Source organism: Acomys minous (genome assembly GCF_964271855.1).
Source record: "Acomys minous genome assembly, chromosome: 3".
NCBI classification, from domain to species: domain Eukaryota; kingdom Metazoa; phylum Chordata; class Mammalia; order Rodentia; family Muridae; genus Acomys; species Acomys minous.
This window is the reverse complement of record NC_140485.1, coordinates 94,190,227-94,210,059: the sequence shown is the minus strand read 5'-3', so window position 1 is coordinate 94,210,059 and position 19,833 is coordinate 94,190,227. Positions and strand designations below refer to the sequence as shown.

General features: G+C 47.5%; 1 protein-coding gene across 1 annotated transcript in view; it reads left to right on the top strand.

Annotated features, from left to right (window-relative positions):
- The first annotated feature begins 233 nt into the window (after window positions 1–233).
- The window catches only part of SCML4 (Scm polycomb group protein like 4), a 101,597-nt gene continuing 81,997 nt past the window's right edge, over window positions 234–19,833 (top strand). The window contains 3 exon segments of the mRNA XM_084775819.1: window positions 234–296; window positions 299–395; window positions 398–424. Of these exon segments, the coding sequence (XP_084631945.1) occupies window positions 249–296; window positions 299–395; window positions 398–424 (172 nt within the window). The 5' untranslated portion in view covers window positions 234–248.

Sequence of the window (19,833 nt, the reverse complement as noted above, 5' to 3'; positions counted from 1 at the left end):
TTGGTTGGGCTGTAAAGAGGAAAGAAACACACATACACACACACACACACACACACACACACACACACACACACACACACACACACACGAGTCCTCCCTTTCTGCATGTAAAACGTGTGTGTTCTTTAGAAGCCAGCGGTTGGCTGGTTTTCCGGACATGATGTGGTTGAAGCTGTCATCGTAATGGAAATTCACTGCTGTAGCTATGGTAAATCGAGTGCTCTGCTTGTGCCGAATGCATTAGTCTAATGAGCTGTTTGCAGCGGCGAGCAGGGCTGCTGGAGACTAGCTGTGAGCAGCAGCACGCCGGTGGAAGATAGCTTGTGCAATCCTCGGAGTGCGTGGGCAGGAAGTCACCTGTCTTCCAAGTCTACACTCCCCGCCTGATCAACACCCTGACCAGGGCTTTGTGACGAAGCTGTAGGTAAGGGAGACGCATGCTGGAGGGTGTGCCATGAATACGGGTCCTTCCTTCTCCTGGGGCTGTCAGCACAACAGGTTACCAGCTTTAGTTTATTTGGGAGGGTTTATTTGCCTCCGCGGCAATGCATGAGTGTCTGGTGCTAAAACTACTGAGTCTAGCAAGTAAACTTCAGATCCTAACATGCAAAACGCAATGTTTGATTTCTTAACTATATCTCAAAGGAAGGTGTAGTATAGAAATACATCGTTTGTATATTTTTATATGTACACACTGCTCTTTATGTCTGCATGTGAATATGTGCAAAGTTTTTTTTTTCAAACATGAACTCGGAGAACTGGTTGGCTTTTCCCCCTAATAATAATTTTGCTTTGCTTTGTTTTGTTTTGTTAATTTAAAAAATTAGTATGTTTTAGATTACAAATATTTACCTAAAATTTATTATTAAAATCGGTGCTTTATAAACTCACGCCAAAGAATTTGTCTTAAAGTTGAATTTTATTTACTTATTTTTGAATGTTTCAGATGGACAATTTCATGTCTTTGTGTTGGCTGCTAATTTACCAGTCATATGTGAGGACAGTATTAATTGCTTGCTAGTTTCTGTTGTTAGTTTTATTAGGGAGAAAATAACCCCAGGTTAGTGTGGAATATTTGGAGGAGTTTTTTCCCAAGTTCAAAGACAAAGTCACCTCCTTCCCAGGCACATTACTATGTGACCTGAACCCACTGAGTCCACTTGTCCTGCCTGCTGCCCCAAGTGTCACCTGCAGGTTGCTCTGCTGAAGGGCAGGACTAATGGGTACAGGTGTTAGGTGGGCTGTGGCGGAAGCAGTTTTTACTTTTCACAGTCGTGTTTGTTTCTAAGTTAATGCCGTTGTCATCGGCAACAAACCAGAGGTGGCTTGCTGGCTTGTCTTCTTTGGGGTCATGACATTTCTGGCAAGGGCTAAGACTACCAGCAACTCTCTGAGAAATTGGCTTTGGAGCTGAGACCTTGAAAAATAACCCAGATGCCCGCAAAACAGACAGGTTTGTTGTATTCTCTGTGTTTTTAATCCCTTTCTCAATTAAGGAACAATTTTTCTTTTGAAGAGCTAGAGACACAGTTGCCTTTCCCTTCCTCAGTACTTTCTTTCTTCTCATTAAAAACAAAACAAAACAAAACGGAATGCCTTGAGTGAAACCATAAAGTACAGAAATAACTGTAAAGGACAAGGTACACTATTTAGACAGAGTGTTTTATGGAACAGTGTGTGTGTGTGCGCGCGCGCGCGCGTTCTTCAGTAGAAATGGCTCAATCTGCGGACTATTTGAACAACAGCTACTGGGTTACAATTATTTAGAAAGCCCGCATTGAGCGATCATCAAAATGCAATTAAAATGTGAACATAGCTGCCCCATGCATAGAAGTTGCTTTGTGGCTTCACAATCTACTTTTAAGATATAGTTGTCAACTAGTTTAAAACCAGAATTCTATTCTATTGCTCTTAAGATTGTGTGTATGTGTGTGTGTGTTTGTGTGTGTGTATGTAGTGTGTGTATGTAGTGTGTGTAGGTTCTCCAGGCACTCGCCTATTCAATTTGTAGTGCCTTAAAAGGACATACAGATCCCATAAAACCATAACTTTTAGTTGTCACCAAGATTACTTTTATTTTATTCTTACAAGATGTATGTGAGCAGGAGGACGACAGGAAAGCGAGCAGGCGAGAGTGGTTTCTTCCTGCAGTCTTTGCCGGTGCTGATGTTTTCGGCAAGCAAAACCAGCTGTAGTTTCACTTTCTGGTTTTGGTTGAGGGGGTGAAGGTTGGAGGTCACAAGAGGTCAGCTTCTGGCAAACAAGGCAATCCCAGGTGCTGTCACCCTGACTCCTATACTTTGATCTTGATAATTCAAAAAGGCAAGGGCTTTAATATATTCAATACTGCTTGTGTGTAATAAAAATTCTAACAATACCCTAAAGGACAAAGACAATTTTTCTTTTTTATTTTATTTTATTTTATTTTTAACTAAATGGTGGAAAAAAAATCACGACCAGATTGCCTTAGCCCTTTGATTATGTGGGGGCTTTGATTGATTTCTTTTTAATCCTAATGTTGGATCTCAAGTGCTCTGCTGCAACGAGTTTAAGGCAATAAATACAACAAGGAATGCTCACTGAAGAGTAAGTTTTCTGTTGGAAAGCCGGGGTGTGGAGCACAAAATTCAGAGCCTGTCTTTCTTAGGTCTGTCTACAGCTTTGCAAGACCCGAGGGCATACCACATGCATATGCACACACCCTCGTGACACACACAGAGGACGCAGGTGAAGGTCAGACAGAAGTCAGAGGTCCTTGGGACATTTTCTTCTCCCTTAGGGACCCCCAAAAGCATCAGCATCCCAGGACCTCTAGGTCCTTGGGCTGTGTGCTCCTTGGAGATTTAGAATTGTAACTTTCTCCCGTTTCATCCCTTTAGATTTTGTTTGAGAATGGATTAGGGATGAAGATGAAGACAGACCCTTTCCCCACCTAGTCTCAGGGACTGTAAATCGCTTTCCTGTTTCGGGAGTGGTGCTCATGAGAGCAGGCTCCCCTCAGCTGTGAGCACACAGGCTTCTTTCTTTTGATGGGCAAATTCAGTTTTTCTGAGACAGCCTTTTAAGAAGCTTCCTTGGATATTTTATGTCTCAATCCTGGAATCTCCCAAAAGACTCTGAAATTTACACATCTCCCCTCCTTCTAAGACATTTTGTTGTTGTTGTTGTTGCTGCTGCTTTCAAAGACAGGTGAGGAAAGATGGGGGATTCAAATGGTCCCTAGGAGGAAGAAAAATCAGATGGTTTGCTACAAATATAATGTTACAGAAGAAGCCGCCAGGGTGTCTAGTAAATTACTCTAAATTTTAATTAATGAGACACAAAGCCATACTACAAGCTTTAAAAATTACCCTTTTATCAATAAGGTGATAATTAACTTTCTCTAGAATTAGCGATTCTCTGAGCCCCGGGCAGTATGCCGCCTGCTAAGTTCTTTGGAATGCTGCCAAATTTTAACAATTGGTCTTTTGGCAAACCTAGTGGTTTTTAATTCAAATATCTATTGTGGCATTTTCAGTGTGGCTTGAAGACCATTAAGATCACTCCAATCCTGGCGAAACGTCTGAGACTCAGAGTAGCTCAGAATATCTGGGTAGCGTTTGAACTGGTTACTTTCTCTTTCTCCATTTTTCTGTGTCTACCTTTTTCTCTGCAAAGCCCAGTCTTTTGGCTGGGAGCCATAGCGACGAATTGTGGTTTGGGGGCCCACGCACAGTCACGGGCTTCATTCTTGTCGGGTTTATCTCAGTTTCCGTTCTGGCAAGCGGGTGTGCTCCCCGCATTTCTGCAAGCTCGAACTGGTGGCTCATCAGATGCAAAAATGTAGAACAGCGAATTGAGAGGAAGCTCATTTGGTCATGCCTAGGCATGGCAGTTGGCCTGATTTACCCAAAGTGATGGCTAGAAATGGGGCACTCCACACATAAGAGGAGGTCTTGGTAGAAACACACACACACACACACACACACACACACACACACACACACACACACACTTTTAGTTAGGCTGGTATGCTGGTGTCAAGGTTTAGGCAGGCAGTTCCCACGTTCCCACTGAGAGAAAAATGCCCCTACCTTCACGCAGGCGTGCGTTTTGAAATAAATCCACTCCTTGCACCCAAGAGGAGCCCTTTAGCTGCAAGCTAGCTGTCTCCACATCTAGGGAAATAATACTCTTCGTGTTGTGGGGTGGTTACCGTTTGGGTTACTCTTTCAGGGAAGAAACTCAGAGGCACTCCTGAGGTTGTACTAAGCTAAAAAGTCATTCCACAGAGTCCTGGTGACACCCTGAAGCCAGGGGAGTGTACCCTTGGCACCCGACACAGGCCTCTCTGGCATAGCATCTGTTCCCACTGGCTCTTGCAGTGTCACAGGGAATCTGGTACAGGGAAGAGAAAGCCCACTCCTCTTCACTTTTGTAATCCCTCAGGCGCTCTCTGTCAGAAAATGTTATTTATGAAGTGTGTGTGTGTGTGTGTGTGTGTGTGTGTCTCTCTCTCTGTGTGTGTGTGTGTGTGTGTGTGTGTGTGTGTGTGTGACTGTGTAGGTGGCGTTTTGGCTGCTGCATTTATTGATCAGATAACTGGACTCACCTGTGGATTTTTGAGAATCTGGGCCCATTTCTGCTGCAAGATTCCCAGGAAGAGGGAGGGACAGCTGTCTTGCTTTCTGTAGAAGTCACAACAGGGGAGGGAGGCACGGAGCTGGCTGTAGTGAGAGCGTCAGCACTCTTTTGCCAGGGCCAAAATTCCCAGTGTGCTTTGAAAGGTGGCAATGCTGGCTGAGCCACGCCAACCCCCGAGAGCCCCTCCCCGCCTCACTCCCTGTGCTGACTCTTTCATGTAGCAGAGATCTCATTGGTTCAAACCAATTGGTTCAAACGTGCCTTGAAAGCCATAAGAACGGATTATGAAGGGGCAAAGCAGAGATTGTTCCAGTGAGGTCCAGGTGAGGCAAGGGGAGGGGCACTGTGGGGGAAGTGGCAAAGGATGCTGGGATAGGAGTTTAGAGAAGGTTCCGCTGGGAAGAAGTAGCCTATGGCTCCCAACAGACAGAGTATGGGTAGGAGGAAGGCCTTTCTCTTTTTCCTTCCTCTTTTACCTACATGTCATCCCAGGACATCAAGTCGGTAATGAGAAAACCAGGATTAAACACAAGATGTGTGGATGCCTTGGGCCCATTTCCCCAGTCCTGTGTGTTCAAAGAGTGGCCATATCTGAAGCTCCGCCTCGACACTGGCCTCTAAGCCAGCCTGGGGTGGCCTGAGGATTTGAATCCTGTTTTGACTGGCAGCCTATGCCTTGGTGAACAATAAAGGAAGAAGTGGAGGGAAAACCCACGGAGGAAGCCACCTGGGGAGCCATGCTTTTGATTTTGGAAATGAGATTTGAAGTTTGTGTAATTGAAACATCCCCTTGGGCCTAACCATTTCTTGGTTACTATACTAGCACATCAATGCAAGACCCATTCTTTTTTTTTATTATTATTTAATTAATTTATTCAGATTACCTCTCAATTGTTATCCCATCCTTTGTATCCTCCTGTTCCTCCCTCCCTTCCGCTTTCACCCTATTCCCCTCCCCTATGTCTGTGACCGAGGGGGACCTCCTCCCCCACTATATGGTCATAGGCTATCAGGTCTCATCTTGGTAGCCTGCTTATTCTTTCTCTGAGTGCCACCAGGGCTCCCCACCACGGGGAAGTGGTCAAATATGGGGCACCAGAGCTCACGTCAGAGTCAGTCCCCGCTCTCCACTCATCTGTGGAGAATGGCAAGACTCATTCTTTGTACGTACATGTATGTGCATACGCATGCATGCATGCATATATCCGTGTTCATGGAAGCCAGAGGTTTCTATCGGGTGTCCCCCTCCATGGATCGTGCTGATTGTCTGGATTGGCTGGCCAGTGGGCCCCCAGGAGTCTGTCTCTGCTTCTCTAGCGCTGGGATCTGCTCCCCCCCCCCACACCACACACCTCACCATGTCAGTTCTACTATATCGCTGCTGGAGGGAGGGGAGGGATCCAAACTTGGCCCTCATGCTTGCTCAGGCAAGTCCTTCACTGGCCACTCCTTAGGCTCAATGGGCTTCCTTGGCAGGAAACTGTGGAGAGGTGACAGACAGCTCTATTGGGCCTCCAGCTGTGACCGAAATTATCACACAAGGCATTGGCGTAGTGACCAGCACAGTACACCCCTGTGGCAATAGGTTTCTGTCATTTTTTCAGCCTGTGGTCATTGGCCTGGGTCATCCTCTCTCCATTTGTCACTCACACCGGAACTTGCCTTGGTGATTTAAGGTCTGTCCAATGGCTGCTGCTGCTAGGAATTCTCCCTTCTTGGTGCCGAAACATGCCGGGGTCTACTTGAGTGTCTGATTTGCAAGAAAGCATCAAGTGAAAGGCTACAAAACCTTGACTGTGCAGATCAGAACTAAGCATAGGAACAGTGGGACACCTCCCCCCCCAAACACACACAGTGTGAAGATGTAGCGCTTGTTTCTTGTTTGGTGGTGGTGGTGGTGGTGGTGGTGGTGGTGGTAGTGGTGGTGGTGTGTGTGTTGTTATTGTCTTTGAGACAAGGTCTCACTATGTGGCCTTGGCTGGCTTGGAACTTGGTATGTAGACAACGCTGGCCTTGAACACATGGAGCTCTGCCTGTCTCTGCCTCTTGAGTGCTGGAATTGAAGGCGTGCACCACCACGCACAACTAGCTTTTGTTTGGTGTGGTTTTTTATATCATAAATATTAAATACTTAACAAATAAAACAATCAACCATAAGACGGGGTTACATGGGGCCTGATGTGGATGTAATTAATTGGTCCCCAAGTGAGAAGGTGTATAAGTGTGTGTTGCTTTAATGAGAGCAAATGAAGAAAACTTCTCTTCAGAATGGAGAATGAGACATTTAGTTTGGGCTGTGATGAGTAGAGAGCACGTTCGCTGGTGAGGGTGATGGCACAGAGGGGAGGCCCTTTCTTTTCTCGCCTTCCCTCTTAGGTGGAAGTCACTTGGCACAAGTCTAGCGAAGGGTAAAGCAACTGAAGATGCTGTGAGAACAGAGGAAAAGGTACATTCAGAAAGGTTTGGTGTGTGTGTATGTGTGTGTGTGTGTGTGTGTGTGTGTGTGTGTGTGTGTGTGTGTGTGCGAGTGCCGAGCTTCTCTTCAGGTCAAAGATTAGAAACTTGAATCCATACCATTGTGTTTTTTGTTTATTTATTTGTTAGTTAGTTTGTTTGTTTCAAGATAGGGTTTCTCTGTGTAGCCCTGGCTGTCCTGGAACTCTCTTTGTAGACCAGGCTGGCCTGGAACTCACAGAGATCCACCGGCCTCTGCCTCCCGAGTGCTGGGACGAATGCCGGCCTTCTACTAATTTGTTTGAGAACAGAATAGGGAGAAATAAATTAGAACTATGATCATTTGAGACACAAATAGCTCTTTCTGGACATAGGTCAGGTCATTTTTATAACTATGTAGAGCAGTTTTCAAGGCCGAAGAGAAACATCTTTCCATAGGATCAGAGACCTGCTGTTCCTGGTTGATTTTAACAGAGGGCATTATGAGTTATGCGGCTTCCGGGCTCAGCTAAGCAATTCCTGACTCTGGAGTTAGTTAGGTTGATGTTTCCAGCCTTGTGATCCCCACTTTATATGCAGCTCCCAGGCCCCAGGCTTTTCTTTCTCTTCCCTGAGCACAGATAATAAATGAGGTAAGAAGGCTTTGTATGGGGCCCCAGGTCCAATGAGCCCCGTTTTCTAGCCAGCTCACTCTGTTTTAGAGGTTAGAAGGCTAAAAATAAATAGTAATCAAAACAATGGGCTGGAGGGGGAAACACCGGGCATTGGAAGAAAGAGTTAAAAGCAAGAATTTATAATCTGAGCCATTGTCCCCCAGGCAAACCCTAGACCCCCAGATGGAATAGGGCTGAAGATCGGCCTCCCAGAGCAGGCCGTGGCCTCTGTGCAGCATCTTGAGGGTGTAGACACCTCAGCCTCTTCACTTCCATTGTTAGGATGCTCCAGTTGTAAGCAAAGGCATCCCCCCCCAATGCCCCCCCCCCCCGCTTCCCCGCTGGGACAGGGTTTCTCTGTGTAGCCTTAGCTGTCCTGGACTCGCTTTGTAGATCAGGCTGGCTTCGAACTCACAGAGATCTGCCTGCCTCTGCCTCCTTGAGTGCTGGGATTAAAGGCGTGCGCCACTGCGCAGGGCTAAGCAAAGGCATCTTTTCCTCCAGTACTTCCCAAGCTTCCTTTTCCAGCAACTTCTTTCTCCTCTGAGGGCTCACGTTTGGCCTCAAAACTGTACAGATAGATCTGTAAAGCTACATAGACTATAGTTACAAAAAAGCCAGTTGCCTGCCTACCAGTGGGGCCTGGGCCTGTACTGGGGCATCCTTGAAAATTCGGAAACTTCTTTTTCTTCCTAGAGATGGTTCTTTTCCTCACTCCTCTCTGCCAAGGTGGTTTAGATCAAGCAGAACACTGAAACAGGCTTAGCACATGATCAGCACTAAGTTATCTGTCACTTGTGAATGTCAACAGTAACAAATTGACATTTGTGTTTATTAAGGCAGGGAGCAATACTGCACATGCCTTGTCCAGTCCACTTAGGATGTCAACACATGAGGAGCTGTTTGTATATGTCCCTCAGAAGGGGACGCCAAGGCTTCCTTTAAATAGCTTGCCAAGGGCCGCATGGCTGTGTGCAATCTGCCTTCCCCAGTTTGAGCAATGGGCTGAGAATTTCACTCACAGGGACTGAGAAGAAAGAACTCTCTCATGGCCGGTGCCTGGCTGGGTCATTCCAGGTCCTGTCTGCCTCCAAGAGGAAGCCACATGCCACCTTCCCACTTGGGATGGCAGAGTGAGGCACAGAAAACTTGTTTCTTAAAGCAGTGAGCCCCCATTCCTCCCTTTTTATTACAAATACTCTTAAGTTCCTCATTACAACCCGGAATCGAAATTCCAAGATACTATAATCCACCCACACCCACAATCTTAGGAAAGCCAGTATGCGGTCATAACGGAAGTGTTGGGAGGGCTAAAGGCAGAGCGATTCGGGAAGCTTCCCAGAACGGCATAGGTACGGACACCTGCTCCCAAGAGCACCAACACAGTTACAACAGCTACCAAGAACTGCCATTGCTGTTGGTGATGCGACTTCCTGAAATGGGAAATCATTCTCGTAATTCTGGACAAGGTTAAGAGCAGCCCGCCTTCAGTGTGTCCACCAGTTACGTTCCCGGAAAGCAAATTCTCTGGTACAGCCTGGGTATGGCTTGACTGTGTCCCCCAGAGGTTCCTGGACGGGGAGCTGGGTTCCCCAGGCTGGTGCAGAGGTAGTGGAACCATTAAGAAGTGAGGTCTAGGTAAAGTGATTAGGCCACTGGAAAAACTGCCCTTAGAGAGACTAGTGTGGCTCGGGGGAAATCACAGCTAGTTCCCGAGAGCAAATTTTGTGAACATAGAAAGCTTGGCTCTCTGAATAGGTCTGACTTCCTGTGTTGCATGCGATCTCTTCTTCTTGCACAAGGTCCTATCAGGATGTCAGCTGCTGCAAGGTGGTGCAATAAAGGGACCCTTCAACACAGAGCCTGTGTGACCAGCGTACCCAATCTCATGTCTTCCGGTTTCAAACTTGGAAATCAAATAAACCCTTTTTCTTTATAAAGCACTAGCTTCAGGCGCGTTGCTATGGAGCAGAAAACAGGCTGAGATGTATGTAGTGTTTGTATGTAATTTGAAGCTATTCATAGGTTCAGAAAAATGAGTCTATTCTATACTGCAGGACAGTGATTTGTTGGCACCATACTGGCCCACCTAGCACAGGACACCAACATGTCTGGTCTCTGCTCCTCTCATGCCAGGTATGTTTGTTGTGCCTTCAGCACTGCACCAAGTGAAGCCATGACCATCTCATTGCCAAGAGCCCCTCTCTCTCACCACTGCTGAGCATTGTGGGCCATGCACTCTCCACTGCTGTTTCTCTCACGGCCTTAAACATCTGACTAAGAGCGCTCACCACTCCCAGCATCCATATGGTGGCTCCCATCTGTGTATAACACCAGCTCTAGATCTGTTGCCCTTCTTCAGCCTCCTCAGAAACCAGGCACGCGCGTGATACATGCAGACAAACATGCAGGCGAAACACTGTACATGTAAAACAAAAAAATTTAAATCTAAAAAACAAAAACAAAAACAAAAACTCTCAGTCAATTCAAGATGGTGGCAGCTGCCAGCACCCAAAGGGACCGCAGGGCAGCTCAGAGGAGCCTGAGAGAGCCCCAGAGGCTTCCAGGGAGACTCGCAAGCAGAAGACGAACCTGTGGAGAGCACACAGTATCTCCAGAACAACTTAAACAAGGCAGATGCTTTTAAAAAGTGGTTTCATGGAATTGGAAAACAAACAGGAAGGAGAAGGGAGCCGGGGGAAGACAGGACAGTGTTGCCCCATGGCTGCAAGCATGGGAGTCCTGCCCAGGGAGCCGACAGGGCAACAGCAGAAGGTTCTAGATAAGTCTTACACAATAGTCCAGTATTTATGGTGCTTCCGTGACCTTGAACCAGACCAATGGCCATTGTAATAAGTATGTGCATGTAAAGCAGCTTGGGCAAAATAATATACGGTGACACTCAACAGTTTGCAGCATTACTTCAACAAATGAATGTGTGCCAAATGGGAAAGATGGCAGAACGGAGAAGTGTGCATTCCACAGAGAGAAGTGGAGTTAGACGTGAGACAGTGACAGGTATGGGAGTCGGGTACAGTGGACAAAGGAGCATGCACAGCAGCCTGGAGCTCGCGAAGGTTCTGCCTCGGAACGCTCTGCCAAACTCCGCGATCACCCTGAGTCTGAACATCAACAAAATATCCTAAATGAAGAACAGCTTGTTTTCTGGATTTAGCATCCTGAAAAGACTTCATGTTCTGTGCTGTTGCTGGAGGCCATGGTGATGTGTGTGGTCCATGCTGCTGTCCATGTCTGTGGTCCATGCTGCCCCAGGAGGCCAGGTTGATGTCTGTGGTCCATGCTGCCCCCAGGAGGCCATGGTTATGTCCGTGGTCGGTGCCGCTGCCCATGCCTGTGTTCCATGCTGCTGCTTGATGTTTGTGGTCCATGCTGCCACCAGAGGACCTGATGATGTCCGTCGTCTGTACTGCTACCTAAGGTTGTGATGATGTCTGGTTCATGTGGCTGCTAGAGACCATGTTGATGTCTGTGATCAGGGCTGCCAAAGGAGACCATGTTGAGGTCCGAGATCCGTGCTGCTGAGGGATGCTAGGGCCAGGAAGCATCTTTTGCAGTGGTACTGGTGACTGTAGACTCATAATTGAGAATAAGGGACAGCTTTTGTAGGAACTCCCCACTGCCCTTCCCCCCCCCCCAGGAAAGGAACAGTCCAAATAGGAAAGAGAGTACTTAAAAAAAATGCAACAATGATGCTCAAGTGTGTAGCTCTTCACAGTTGATCTGTCAGGGGGAGGGGTGGGGGAGGGACAGGGGAAGGACTCTGTTTTCTTTCTTTCTTTCTTTCTTTCTTTCTTTCTTTCTTTCTTTCTTTCGGTATCACTCTTCCCCACCTCCCCTCCCTCCCTGTCCAACACACACACACACACACACACACACACACACACACACACACACACACACACAGTTTCTCTATGTGGCCTTGGCTGTCCTGGACTTGCTTTGTAGACCAGGCTGGCCTCAAACTCACAGTGATCTGCCTGCCTCTGCCTCCCCGAGTGCTGAGATTAAAGGCATGTGCCACCACTGCCTGGCTGGACTCAGTTTTCTTTAAGGGACTGGCCACTGGGAGTTTGACCAGGCTTCAATGAATATATGGGAAACACAAACTGGACTTAATGTTTTTTTTTTTTGTCTTTTTTGGGGGGTTGGGGTGGATGGCGCAAGGATGGGTGGTGAATCTGGGAGGAATGGGCAGTGAATCTGATCAGGGTGCGTTGGATGAAATTCCCAATTAATAAAAATATTATGTTGAGGGGAAAAAAAACCACAGTGAATTTTCCCTAAACTCCGGACCTATCATAAACCACCAAGTTCTTAATACAGCAATAAATCATCAGGACACAGTGACATTGTACCTTCTGTTACCAATAATTTTTATACCTAAGAAAGAAGGAATTTAGCACCTCCTCAGCACAGTTGGTCTCCACTGAACGCAGACTGAAGTGAGAGACAAATGCTTTACTCCGTGCTCATCCCAAAACCCTTGTCCCGGGCTGTCCAGTTACCATCAGAAGTGTGAGTTTTCAGAGAGGAAACTAATTAATGTATATTTAGTTTTGAGTAAACATGTCCACTTACATATAATAATTTTATCTGAGGATGTTATATAGGTATACATTGTACTCTGATCATATTTATCCCTCTGTCTCCCTCCTGCTGGATTCTCCTCTCCCTCATCTTTCTCCCAACTACAAGTCTTTTTTTTTTTTTTAGTAAGTCCTGAGCCCAATCAGTCCTGCCCATATGTACGTGGGGGTGGGGCCACTTACTGAAGCACTGTCAACTTACTAGAGCCCATACTCCTTATAGTTATATTTTTAGTACTAAATATGTCGTGTGAATTTATAAGTGTAACTAAGCTTCATTAAAAATCTCTTTATTTTAGTTGCGTGTGTTGGTGTATGTCTATAGCCCCAACTATAACGGGGGGAGAATGATTGAGTCTAGTAGTTCAAGACGAGCCTAGCCAACATAGCAAGAACTCACATTTGAAAGGATGCTTACTTAAAGTTTTAGGCAAATGTTTCCTAAAAAGTACTTATTTAAATAGGGCATATAAGACTTAATAAATATTTAAAATGTGATATAGAGGGTTTGTGGTTGTCCTTATTTTTAATCCCAACACTCTAAAGGCAAAGGCAAGGCAGATCCTTGAATTTGAGGCCAGCCTGGTCTACACAGCAAACAAGCTCCAGGCCAGCCAGTGCTGCATAGAGAAATTCTATCTGAAACAAACAAACAAACAGACAAACAAACAAATTGACATGGGATAGATTTCTGAAGAAAGCAACATCAGTCAGTATGGCTCACGTGCACGTGCTAGGAGATCTAAGCTGAGGAACTGGCTCTTGTGATACTGAGACCCAGAAATTCAGGGTTGTAAATCTGTATATCTGTAAATCTGTGTATGCAGTAATTGCCCTCCTGACATCTCCAATGCCTAGGGCAGTGTGGATTGGGGTAAGTGGATTCAGAAAGAGATAGAGAGAGGGCCACAGAGCACAGCATGCAATACATAAAACAAGCTGGGTGTGGTGTCTTTGTATCCCCAACACTCAGCCATCCAAGCAGAGTTGTCACGAATTATAGCCAGCCGCTAGAGAGTGAACCAGCCTAGGCTAGAGAGTGAGCCAGCCTGGGCTAGAGAATGAGCCCGCCTGGGCTAGAGAGTGAGCCAGCCTGGCCTAGAGAGTGAGCCAGACTGGGCTGGAGAGTAAGCCAGCCTAGGCTAGAGAGTGAGCCAGCCTGGGCTAGAGAATGAGCCAGCCTGGCCTAGAGAGTGAGCCAGCCTGGGCTAGAGAGTGAGCCAGCCTGGCCTAGAGAGTGAGCCAGCCTGGGCTGGAGAGTGAGCCAGCCTGGGCTGGAGAGTGAGCCAGCCTGGGCTGGAGAGTGAGACCTTGTCTAAAACCAAATCAGACAAGGACATTCACAAAGTGATATTCTGAGGCTATGTTCACAGGAAGGATTAAAACTTAGGTGGTGATCTGTTTCACCAGGAGACAGACAGACAGACAGACAGACAGACAGACAGACAGACAGATGCATAGATAAAGTATAGTGCTTATATAGAAGTTTGCTGGGGGCAGCCTAAGGGACAAGGCATAGAAGTTGGTCTTCTCTCTGTTCTGGAGGCTAGAAGCCCAAGACCAAGATGTCAGTGGGGCTGAGTGTCCTCGACCTCTTTCCTTGCCTTGCCGAGGTCAGGTCTCACCATGCATTCACATGGCCTCTTCTCTGTGGTGCACTCCTAGTATTTCTTTCTCTTCTTTAAAAACAAATATTTTTTGTGTGTGTACAAATGTGTTGCTGCATGTAGTTTCCCTGGAACTGGAGTTATAAGTGAATGGCTGTGAGCCACCTTGTGGGTGCCTGGAATTGAACCTGGGTCCTCTGCAAGAGCAAAAAGTGCTCTTACTGATGATCTATCTCTCCAACACACCTCCTCTTTCTTCCCTTAGAGGCACCAGTTCTATTGGCTCGGGCCTCCTCGTTACGACCTCACCCTTACTTAATTCTGTAAGCGACCTGTCTTCAAATACAGCCACTCTGCCAGTTAGGACTTCAGCACATGAAAGGGACACAAGTCAACCAATGGCAGTGCTTACCTAAGGCTAGCCCACGTCCATCACATCCCTGTAGTCAATGGCAGTGCTTACCTAAGGCCAGCCCATGTCCATCACATCCCTGTAGCCAATGGCAGTGCTTACCTAAGGCCAGCCCATGTCCATCACATCCCTGTAGCCAATGGCAGTGCTTACCTAAGGCTAGCCCATGTCCATCACATCCCTGTAGCCAATGGCAGTGTTTACCTAAGGCTAGCCCATGTCCATCACATCCCTGTAGCCAATGACAGTGCTTACCTAAGGCCAGCCCATGTCCATCACATCCCTGTAGGCAATGACAGTGCTTACCTAAGGCTAGCCCATGTCCATCACATCCCTGTAGCCAATGACAGTGCTTACCTAAGGCCAGCCCATGTCCATCACATCCCTGTAGCCAATGACAGTGCTTACCTAAGGCTAGCCCATGTCCATCACATCCCTGTAGGCAATGACAGTGCTTACCTAAGGCTAGCCCATGTCCATCACATCCCTGTAGCCAATGACAGTGCTTACCTAAGGCCAGCCCATGTCCATCACATCCCTGTAGCCAATGACAGTGCTTACCTAAGGCCAGCCCGTGTCCATCCCTGTATCACTGGTAACCATGGCTCCCTAATGGCCTCACCACTGAGCAACTGCTACGTTTCCTGGACATTTAGGCTTGTCTTGCTCCTGCTGTATGCACTCCAGACGGCCACCAGTCCCCAGAGTTCCACGGGTCCACGTGGGTTCCAGCTCTACCTAACGGCAGGGAAAAGATGGCTTCCATGTCCCCAAATCCCTTTTAAATAAGAATCTCATGTTCCTTCTTTCCCTTTAAATACCCCCATAACGCTGGTCTATCACCCCAGAGTTGCCGAGTCAGGTCCGGTGCCCTACCTGTTAGTGGAACGTGAGTGGTCCCAGTGGTCAGGATCCATCCCAAGATGCTTTAAATACCAGCCGGGAGTGGAGTCTTGATGGTAAGTGAAGATTTTCAGTCAAGCTTTCACCCTGTTTGACCAGGCTTTCTCTGCCCTAATTCTGTTCTGTTGGACAGCCTCCTCATGAGATGCTTCATTGCCTGAGTCTGAGGTCCTCGCTGCAGCATCAGTGACTCCTGTGGGTTAGAGATTTTCCTGGGGGATTTTGACTTTCTTTGGCTACATTTCACATCACGCAGTTTGATTGGAGATTTCTAGTGTATTCTGATCCCTGCCTGGTGTGGCAGGCAAGGTGCAGAGAGCTATAGGAAGAAAACCAAGGGTAGGCAACCTTGGTTTGGGGGGGCTTATTGATGGGGTGCTTATTGACACCCACCCTCAAGACTGAGCCTGCAGAACAGACGCAGGTGCCTGCAGTGATCAGTGCGAGGCAGATGCCCTCCTCCCCCTCCCCTTCCCCCACCCAGGAGTAACCCTGGCTCACTGCCCCTTTCACCTCGACCCTGTGAGCATTAGAGAGGGGCCACCATATTTTCTCCATGCATCAGTGGATCTGCAGGTGCGGGGAGGGAGGGAGGGGCCATTGTGGAAACAGGAGCCTGGGGACTTGCTGGGCTGGTTCCACCCCTGAGCTGGATGGCACCCTTGCTTACATGTTCCACAGAAAACCTAACCTCGGCATTTCCAAACCCAGCCTCATCACTGGTACACCCCCCCTTCACACCTCTTCTTTGTCCTGTCCTCATTAAAGGCACCTCTCCTCAGCTACCCGAGGTAATGGTTCTGTGCTCCCAATTTTCCTCATGCCATGACTTCAAGTCTAAATCAAAACCTTATTGAGGCTGCTTTTTTTTTTTTTTAAGATTTTTTAAATTTATTACTTATACAGTGTTCTGCCTGCATGTACACCTGCCCACCAGAAGTGGGCGCCAGACCTCATTACAGATGGTTGTGAGCCACCATGTGGTTGCTGGGAATTGAACTCAGGACCTTTGGAAGAGCAGACAGTGTTCTTAACCTCTGAGCCATCTCTCCAGCCCCTGAGGCTACTTTTAAAAGAGCTTCCTGCTCCTTCTGTCCCCACCTACTCCCTATTGCCCTTGCTCACAGGCTCCTTCATGGCACCTTCCGGGGACCACAGCCATGGCACCTTTACATCTGGTTCCTTCTTCCTTTGGCCAGTTGTGCACACTGCACTAATGGTGCCATTGTCAGACACAGATCTGGCTATCATAGTCTGTCGGTATATGATAACAAAATGCCTTAGGCTGGAGTTGGGTAGGACTGATGTCAGTCAGAGGGAAACAGTGCCCTCTGTTTCCAAGATGGAGTCATGTTTCAGACAAGACACACAGTATCATCGTGTAAGAGGTGATGGAAGGACCAGGGAACGGTTCTTTCAAGCTTGAATCCTTTTATGCGGGCGCTAATTCCATTCATAGGAGGAGAACCTTCATGGTTTAATTACTCCCGAAGGGCCACACATTCTAATACAGTGGCACCAGGCATCTAATTTCAACATGAATTTGCTAAATCTTAGTGTCTTTGTTATATATATATGTTATATATATATATATATATACACACACACACACACATGGTGGTGCTCATCTTTAACCCCAGCACTCGAGAGGCAGAGGCAGGCAGATCTCTGTGAGTTCGAGGCCAGCCTGGTCTACAAAGTAAATCCATGACAGCCAGGACCACACAGAGAAACCCTGTCTTGAAAAAAACCAAACCCAAACCCCATTTATTTTAGTGTGTGTGTGTGTGTGTGTGTGTGTGTGTGTAGATCAGAGGGACAACTTTCAGGAGTCATGTGCTCTTTCCATCATGTGGGTTCAGGGACTGACTTCAGAGCATCAGAATTGGGGTCAAGCTCCTTTACCCACTGAGCCATCTCAACCCTGCTCAACTGCTCACACTCTCAGATTCTGTTACTTAGTTTGGTTGCCAAATACTTGACTATGTTCTCAGCTACATCATCATAGTATATGCTTACTACTTATAATTACACAATTATAAATAATTCTTGGGTACACGTCCCCAGTGCACGTACACTGACAGACAGGTGGCCACATACCATAATATGCGGATGCAGTCACTCATCGTGCATACTACAAAGCACATTGGAAAGGGCCACTTGAGCCTCTGTCCTGACCCCGACCCCCAAGGCCTCTGTCACCTTCCACATTCTCTTTCTGTGTCCCGGTATTCTCTTACGTCAAGTCTTCCTGAGATGGCATTCTATGTAAGGATGCAGACAGCCGGACGGACGTGAGGAGGACAGGGAGAAACGGAGCACAGGGTGCACAGGTTGACTTAGTTCCGTACATCAGGCAATTAGGCTGATGTGAGTTAGGACGTGATGGGTGGCTGAAGCTGGTGTTTCCTTTCCCCTTGGACTGTAATTAATTCTTGGAAGTGCTGTAGGTTGTTGAATTTTAGTAAGCAGAAAACAGACCTGCTGTCTGAGTACAAGCGCAGACAACAACCTAGTCACATCACAGCAGCAGGAACGCGAGGTAATTGTAGCTGGAGGGAGCTGGTCCCCATCTTGGGCAGCTTTGCCAGGCCTGTGCCCAGGGGAGCTGTGCGCACACACTGCAAACCGAGTTTGGGAGCCTCAAAGACATGGCCAAGCATTTTTCTCCTTGCCCAGCTCAGGAGAGTGCTAAACTCGCTTTTTAGATATCCTCGCCAGTGTCTGACGAGGAAATTGGGCTAATAAATATGACAATAAGATTGAAATGGAACAAGAAAGGCTGAGGCGGCATTTCGCTAATCTGTGTGGAGCATTAGCCAAGGCTTACGAGCCCTCAGCAACAAGACCGGAGCTTCTGCTGCAGGCATTTTAATTAGAGGCCCTGGGAATATCGGGGGCTGTGGCAGAGGAGGGAGGCCTGGCTCTTCTAAGTAGACCCAAGACAAACCTTCATCTAGACCCTGTGTGACTCTTCAGGAGCCTTGCTAGGGGTGGGTTTGGGGAAAAAAGCCAAGAGTTTCTGAGAGGAGGGGGTGGGGCTCTGTGGGCCAGTGCCCATCAGCAATTAGCCGTTCAGCTGTCAGCACCCCGGACCTTATTTTAGCAAAGCAGTAGTAAAAATTGACAGACAAGCTTCAATCCATGATGGACACCAGAACTTTTTTTTATTTTTTATTATTTATTTGTTTATTTATTTTGGGTGATCATGGTGATCTGAATTTTATTTTTTATTAATTTATTCATATTACATCTCAGTTGTTATCCCCTCCCTTGTATCCTCCCATTCCTCCCTCCCTCCCGTTTCCCCCCTACTCTCCTCCCCTATGACTGTGACTGAGGGGGACCTCCTCCCCCTGTATATGCTCATAGGGTATCAAGTCTCTTCTGGGTAGCCTGCTATCCTTCCTCTGAGTGCCACCAGGCCTCCCCATCCAGGGGACGTGGTCAGAAATGGAGCTCCAGAGCAGAACATTTTTTTAAAAGGTTGGGTTTTTTTTCCCCTCTATCTTTCACGTTGTGACTTAAATACCACACAAAGGATAAAGACATCATGCGTTAAGAGCAGCCAGCAGACCTGGTCCCTGAAGTTTATGGGTATGAAACAGAGAAAGCTGAGGTGCTGAAATTTCACCAAATAATTCTCCAGCTTCCTAAGACTCATTTCAAATTCCCCCTCCTTGCTGATGGTGCTCCTGGCTGCCAGCTGCCTCAGGAGGGTGTGAGCCTAAGAGGGCAGTGGAGGGGGGGCGGTAAGTAGTATTCTCTGTCCCATGGGCTCAAGGGGAGAGCCCTATGCTCTGCCAGCTACATGCACCACTTTCACAAAGAGCCAGGAACAGAGAGAAACAGATGGTAGCGTCCCAGAGCTGCGGTGCAGTTGCCAACACCAGGGATCCTTTTGCCTTTACTCTTGGAGCCGGGGCACCATGGGATGACACAGTGAAATTAAATGGGGGTGGGGGGGGGGGTAAAAAGTTCGGTACTCAAGGCCAACGTTCCTGTGGCAGCTCAGGGACACAGATGCTAGCACTGAACGCTGAGTGCTAAATTTTGGAAGACTCAAGGAATAACAGTGGGCCCACCAGCCGTGAGCACCAGGGGGAGGAGCCATTTTTGCATTGGCCATGTGGCAATGGCAGTGCTGGCTCTGTGTGTGTGTGTGTGTGTGTGTGTGTGTGTGTGTGTGTGTGTGTGTGTGTAGGGTGAGGTGGGGGGAGCCTCAGGAGGTCAGTGGAGAAAAAGAAGTCAACTGGTGGAGTGACTTTGATTTATTAATTGGCACGAAAATAATTATCAAGCACTTGTAGTAGGTGAGACTCCTAAATGGCCTACTTTGGACATTTACAGAACAGGTGTCTGTCTATATGCATGTATATACATATGTGTGCCTATATGAGTTTATGTGCATCATGTGCCTGCAGCGCCCAGGGGGGCCAGACTAGGGCATCAGATCTACTGAGGCTGGAGTTACAGGTGGTTGTGGGCCACTATGTGGGTGCTGGGAACTGAACCTGTGTGCTCTGTAAGAGCAGTGAACACTCTTAACCACAGAGCTGTCTCTCTGGCCCCAG